The 7,451-nt window shown below is 45.0% G+C and overlaps 1 protein-coding gene across 1 annotated transcript; it reads left to right on the forward strand.

The window, feature by feature from the left end:
- Positions 1–4,736: 4,736 nt before the first annotated feature.
- On the forward strand, positions 4,737–6,948 carry LOC144148233 (uncharacterized). The gene is made up of 3 exons (XM_077679806.1): positions 4,737–5,350; positions 5,872–5,926; positions 6,865–6,948. The coding sequence occupies exons 1-3, from the start codon at positions 4,737–4,739 to the stop codon at positions 6,946–6,948; spliced, it is 753 nt and encodes a 250-aa protein (XP_077535932.1).
- Positions 6,949–7,451: the final 503 nt, after the last annotated feature.

The raw sequence follows: 7,451 nt of genomic DNA on the forward strand, positions 1-7,451 counted from the left end.
CTGTGTTTTTAAATACGTGAAGTGGTTAGCACGTCGTCCTCACGCAGCTCTGTATCGTCGTAGCATCGCTGATTGTCCGAACGAAGCTTGCAGCTAAGCCAATGCAGCGACCGAAGCTGTGTGTGTGTGTGTGCATCGCCTCCTGTGTGTTGTGGACGCGTTCGTTTCGCGATGAAATGCGACATTGTACTTCTGCGGGTGGATAGTGCTTCCCATGGTCTGGATTATCTTTCTCGAACGACGTACCACTCAACCTCGCATGGGGTATGTGCAGTGTGCCTGGCTAAAAGCCTTCTCGCTTGCGCGCCAGAGTTGTGACTTGCTGCTCGTCCCCGCAAACCGGGTGTGAGGTGAGTGCCGAATTTACGACGGGCAGGAGGAGGCAACTCATCGTCTGTCAATCGCGGTTCAGACTTGCAACGCATGTTGTGACGTTGCGTTCGTTCGAAACGCATCTCTGGATTGTTTTGAAGTTGAATAAAATGTACGCGTCAAACCCGGGCATTCGGCTCAGGGCGTTCTCTGCGATTGCACCAAAGAAGTGCCACGGGACTTTCTTTATGGTACGTACTCACGTAAGATAAAATCCACGTCGTGTTATGGCCGTGTTGCATTCAATACAAACGGTTAAGCGTTTGTTTACACTTGTTTCGTTTGTCGTAAAATGTCAAAGCACTCCGGCACTCCGCTGGCAGATCAGCCGGCGAGCCGACGCTGAGCAGACGACTCATCTCTTTGCCGGAAGTGCGTGAAAAAGCCGCCCAATAGCAGGATGTCTAGCTCATGACGAACATCTGGGAATCGATGATGTAGACATGTGAAGATGGCGGCGTCCAAAAACACGAAGGAAAGGGTGAGAAAAAAGCGACAAACTTTGAAACAAAAGTGTGAGCTTTCCGCTGCGCGTAAAAGAGTAATACTTGGCACAGGTGACGTTGGTGACCCAATCTAGCGATTGCGCTAGTTCATTTAGTGTGCTCAAAATGCCTTTCAGGGCCCCTTTAAGTACTTAGTGGAATTCGGGAAGATTGCGGCGACCGCCAAGCTGTTAATAAAAAAAAAACTACGAGGGATCATGTGTGCGTCCACTCAAAGCGACCGCGTACAGTTCCCTCGCACGTTTCCATTCCAGCGCACACGCTAATACAGATTAGCCGATTGCCCCCCCCCCCCTTCCCCCCCCCCAAAAAAAAATCTGCATCGTTCGCCGTAATCGTAGGAACACTTGGTCGGAACGACAAACACAAGTCATGCTTTCCGACCCATCAAGGCTATGATCGATAATCATAACTACCAAAAAATGAAGGACGCGCAAGCCTACTACAACAATCATGGAATATAGTTTGTTGCGGCACGGAAGAAAACGCAAATCGGTTGCAACCATGCAATTCAACCGCCACGACAATCGCGAAGGTCGCGTACAGTTGCGCTACCTTCAAGTATTCAGGGTTTATGTGAGCTTCCTTCATTTGTCTGATCTATAACAAGGCGTATACCAAGGACCTTAACAATTACAGAACCTTCACCCTACTCCCAGTATTTTACGAGGTGTTTAAAAAAATTTTAATTAGGCGCATAGGTGACAGCCTGGATTCCTCGCAACCCAGAGAGCAGACTGGGTTTAGGGAAAGGTTCTCTGCCATGGATAACATCTTCGTTGTCAATGGAGTAATAGAAAAATCCCCAGAAAACGTAAATATATTTAAATGGTATTTAAAACCTACGAGAACTCGTATGTCTCAGCACACAACAAAACAGTGATACAAGCAATAAAAACCAGTGAATAGAAAGAGACCTACACGACTTTAAGGGCACAGGGTAAGGCGAAATTTTTAAAAAATGACTTTTTGTTTTTCTTCGCAATTCAGGAAGTTCAATTCCTTGTGCACATTTTCCATGTTCACACTTGCCTTAAAAAGTCTTATTTCTTTCTAAAAAGCAGTTTTCCCGTAAGCAAGTAGTAAGTGCCCACATCCTCTTAAGAATGTTCTCGGGGTTTATTGTCATTTTTTTTTCATCAAAAAACTCCCAGTTTCAGATCAAAATGCTTTTCTGGAACCAGCTGTATTAAGAAATGGCTTAGCAACCATTGCATAGCTGATTTTTCAGCGAGGGCAATCCAAAGACCCTGTTGCACGTTTTTTCCACATTTGCCCTTCGAAGCTGCGCACAAAAAACACATTTTTTGGGCTTCACACTCTAATGATTGCAACATTGGATGCTGTTCTTTCATTAAATGATGAATCAACGCATGAGCCAGCATTTTGAAATCATTCAGACCAAACCCTGGGCGCAACACCACCATCAAGTGGCTTAAAGCGGTTGACCACAAGCAAAACACTGCGTCAACAGATCTGTACGAGAGTGCACAAAATAGTCAAGGAAGGACAAACGACCGGGTGAAAAGCAAAAAACTGACTTTCACAGTGATTATGAAGCTGGTGCTTTTTAAATAAATGGCTCCATTGGTGTTTTTGGCAAAAAAGTATTGTTTTTCACCTCTTTTTTTACTTTAAACTCCACTATCTCAAAACAATCTTTTTTCTTACATAGGTACCGTTATTTCCTATATCTTCCCAGACAACGACCTGATTTTTTGCCCATGTTATTTACATAACTTGCCACACCTGCCGTACTACAATTGAAAATATGCACGTAAGAGTTTTTTGGTACACAACTTTTAATACTAAAATAATGCCAAAATTTAAGTACTAACGAACAAAAAATTATAAAAAACTGAATTTTTTAAGAATGTTCATAATTCTAGTACACTTAAAAGAGCACAAAATTTGAAAGAAAATGATATATACGTTAAGCAGATAGCTTTATTAGATGCCGAGAAAAATGTACCTCAAAAAGGCCAGAAATGCATGGAATGTATAGGACTTACCCTGCGCCCTTAAGGCGATATACATGCGGGAGCTTCAGAGCTTCTATTCAGAAAACTTGACTAGAACCATAGAGGATTACAAATGCACTGGAGGTACTTTAGCAAGTGGAGTTTTGCAGATGGCATAGTGTTTACTGAGTGAGACTGCAGAACACATGAAAACCATGCTCAAAGAACCACAATCAGAAAACACCGCCGCGGGACTAATATAAATCTCAATAAATCCAAAGTAATGAGAAATCCGCATTCCCAAAGTGCCCTCTACAGCTTCGAAACGAAGCTATAGTTCATGTACAAGAATTTAACAATCTCGGAGCGATGGTTAGTGCTGACCCTAATCCCTAGAGAGAAACCCAGCCCAGAATACTTATAGGCAGGGCAGCAGTCGAGAAGCACTCCCAAATAAAGCAAAGTAAGCTACTTCAATCACTCAAAAGAAAAGTTTACTGCCACGGCATACTGACGGTGATAAAATACGGAGTTAAAACGTAGCGCCTTAGTAAACAACTGGAAAGCAAAACAGATCTGCTCAACCAGTTATGGAAATTATAATAATAATGCGCAACAGCTTGGGAACAGGAGACGAGCTTTCTGGATCAGGCAAAACACTCCAGTAATTATTACCGAAGTTGAAGCAAAGAAAAAGGGAATGCGCTTGGGCTTGCCATGTAGTGAGACGAACCGAAAACCGGCGGACTATTAGGGTAACATCGAGGATAACAAGAGATCGGTTTATAAGTAGAGAACGGCGAATAACACGATGGAAGGAATAGAGTATAATCTGTTCGTTGCCTCATGCAAAACACCTTATTGCTAAACTAGAAAATGCCCACCAGAGGGCCATTCGTTTCATCTACAATAAATACAAACGCTATTCCCCCTCGGAATTACTCAGACGAGCTGAAGTCTGTACCTACAACAGGTCAACGCACCCGCCGCGGTGGCTCAGTGGCTAAGGCGTTGCGCTGCTGAGCACGAGGTCACGGGTTCGATTCCCGGCCGCGGCGGCCGCTTTTCTGATGGAGGCGAAAAGCAAAAACGCCCGTGTGTACGAGATTTCGGCGCACGATAAAGATCCCCAGGTGGTCAAACTTAATCCGGAGCCCTCCACTACGGCGCGCCTCATCGCCTGCGTTGCGTTGGCGCGTGAAACCCCAGAATCAATCAATCAATACAACAGGTCCACGCGCCAAAATTTTACGCCTAAAATTTTTGTTTTGACTAATCTATGGCGGCCTAAAAATGAAATTCATTACTCCATCTGTTTCCAGGCCTACAAAAACAAAACACAACAAACATCTTATAGAGTACAGGTTCCACAATAAATTCTTTATATACTCCTATTTTCCGTGTGTAATAAGATAATAGAATTATTTTCCTACTGGAATTGTTACTGGGTAATGCCTTGATAATTTTGGTTCTAAATGGTCTAGCGATTCGCTAAATAGCCTTCTTGATATGTGTTCTGTACTCCTTTTTGCTGAAACTTTCTTGTGTTTCTATCCATCATGCCTAATCATTGTTATCATTTTGAATTGCCACGTGTTTATGTGTATATACTCGTGGACAACTTTCTTTGGCAATGGAGCGAAAGCTACGGGAGTGGGGGCGAAGTGGCCTGCCGAACCACGACATTTCGCTGCGCAGTTGGAAGTAGTTCTACAAACATTATTCAATACGGATAACCTATGCAATACAAAAATTTATATTTCTTTTTTTCTAGCCTTGCTTTGACAATGCGAATAAATCGCCAGAATATAATCGCCAGTAAGCGTTACTTTTTTTAAATTATCGGTTTGGTTGGTTGCGGAAATTACCACTCGTGGCACGACGGTTCTTTAAAAAAATGGCGTCTTCATCGACAGCAGGTACTTTTCCGTCCGATAGCCCGCCAGTTAATTCGCCTCAAAGGATTTTCAAAAAGCTTCACAACCAAAAGCTGTCAAACCAGACCAGGCAAGTTGTCTGCAACGTGTACGCCCAAGTGAGACTGAAGCAACCAAGACTCTCCGTCGTTTCCGCATTTCGTTCGGTTAGCCAGCTTACCGACGTAAGCGAGCGTCCGGTCACGCGGCTCAAGAATGAGGTTTTGCGTGGCACCCTGAAGTCCCCAAAGCGCAAAAGGCTTCGTTTGTCGACTGGGAAACCGCCTGCAGTTACAGGACAGACAAGAGTACAGCGGTACGACAGCTTCACCCTTGCTGCTCTCCGACGGAAAGTGCATCAGTACTTAATTCGCAACGAGGCGCCAACTGCAGAAAAGATCCTCAACGATATGACCAGCGACCCCGACATGTGGCTGCCGAAGCTGAGTTTCAGAACGATGCGTCGCCTTCTGAATGACATTGGATTTGCTTTCCGCAAGCGAAAACGTAACTCTGCGCTTCTAGAAAGGGATGACATCATCGTGTGGCGGCGGAAATATCTGCGGACTCTTCGTGAAATGCGAAAGCAGGAACGGTACGTGTTTTCGATTTGGCGGACGGATAGATAAAAGTCAATTTCTGCGATTAAAATAAAAATTACGTATGTAACATTATTTGACAGTTGAAATGTAACAAAAAAAATAACGATGGAAGTTCTCGCAAAGCCACATATTTTATTGCTTAGAGGTACTTATCAACACCGCTCCACATGCATACTGGCGTTCACTTTATATTTTTCATGGTGTTTTTCTGTATCCCTGCCTCTTGTTCGTATTTTGCATTCTATTCTGGTTCAGCAAGTGAAGGGACAAGTATGCATCGACATGTTATAATAATGTATGGATAGCACTCAGTGAGTGGATTTCGTTAGCCATGTGGGTTGTGTACGTTCTGCGAACATTTTTTTTATTTTGGTGTTTTGCGGTGCCACCAACAACTAAACATACCTGCCCTCGTAGTAGAATGATGATAGGTGCAAGCAATAAGTGCCTTCTCTGTCTTTACTAACCCTTCTCCCCAAAGAAAAACTGACACGTATTCCCTTCATTTTCGCAGGACTATAAACTACCTCGCCGAGACTTGGTTCAATGCTTGGCACACCAAGGGGACGGTGTGGGAGGACACCACTGTGTCATCCCGTGAAGATGCCTTTCGCAAGGGTCTAACTACTGGGCTTCGTGCACCAACAGGCAAAGGTGGTCGGCTCATCGTCCTTCATGCTGGAAGTGAGAAGGGCTTTGTGGACAGGGCATGTCTCATTTTCTGTGCGTCAAAGAATGCTTCCACTGACTACCAGAGTGAAATGGATGGTCCACGCTTTGAGAAGTGGTTCGCAGAACAACTTCTACCCAACATTGAGATACGCAGTGTTATTGTCATGGCCAGTGCTCCGTACCACAGTGTTCGGACCGAAAAACTGCCTTTGACGTCGTGGCGCCAGGACGACATTCTGTCTTGGTTGACTGCAAAAAAACATCCCGTGGCGTGATGACCAGTTGAAACAAGAGCTCCTTCGGCTGGTTAATGAGAACAAACACAAGTTTTTTGGATACCGGATTTGAAGCCCTGGCCAGAGTTGGTGGTCTGGTCATGACATTGTTCGGCTTCCTCCTTACCACTGTGAATTCAACCCTATTGAAATGGTGTGGAGCCAGGTTAAGGGGTATATTGCTGCCACCAACACTTCATTCACTCTCGGTGAAGTTGAACGACTACTGAACGAAGCCATCGCCCTCGTGACTCGCGAAAACTGGCTCCGGGACTGTGCTCACGTGGAGCGTCTTGAGAAAGAGGCCTGGGAGCGGGATGGTGCAATCGACACCAGAATCGACAACGTCGGGATTCCGCTAGGATCCGACTCTAGCAGCTCTAGTAACTGCAGTGACAGCGAAATGAGCGGCGTAGAGGAGCTGTGATGAAACCGGTGTGCGCTGACTTATGTGGTGCTGGTCGTGTGTGGCGAGTGACATGGTGCTTTGTTTACGGTTGTGGTGACCGGAAGCTTGAAAGTCCGCTCGGTTGGTGCTGCTTTTTCGTGGCAACTTACAGGGCCTCCTGTTTATCTTCCCGCTGCCCAGTAGCTTGGAAGAACGCTTTGTAGGTTATGTGGTGCTGGCCTTGTGTGGCATGTGACGAGGTACTTTGTTTTCCTTTCTGTTGGCCAGAAGCTTGGAAGTACACTCTGTTGGTTTATGTGGTGCTGCTTGTGTGCAACAACTTACAGGGCACCTTGTTTACTTTCCTGATGACCTGAAACTTGGGAGGTAGCTGCTCATACAGTGGTGGATTTGTGCAGCACCAGGCAATCATTTGGAGTGGTTGTTGTTTGTTGTCAGTGTGCGAATTAGGCTTCAGGGTGTCCGTTGTGGGTGGCAGCTAAGATGCACTTGCTGTACCTTTGGCATGCATAAAATGAAACCTGACGACGAACGCTGGTAGCAAGCAGTGAGGAGTGGCACGTCACATATCCTGTTTCACCAAGAAGAAATGCAATGGGAAAATTTGATTAAAACCCAAGAGGTTGTAAACAGCCTCTGCAAACAGCAGTTACCTGTGCATTACATGACAAGACTGGAAGAATTATTTTACAAGAACTGCGAGGTGGTAGTAATATCAAGAAATGCATTGTTGAGTTG

This window comes from Haemaphysalis longicornis, unplaced genomic scaffold, assembly GCF_048455015.1.
Source record: "Haemaphysalis longicornis isolate Haplotype H1 unplaced genomic scaffold, Haemaphysalis longicornis Haplotype H1 scaffold_8, whole genome shotgun sequence".
Classification (NCBI taxonomy): Eukaryota; Metazoa; Arthropoda; class Arachnida; order Ixodida; family Ixodidae; genus Haemaphysalis; species Haemaphysalis longicornis.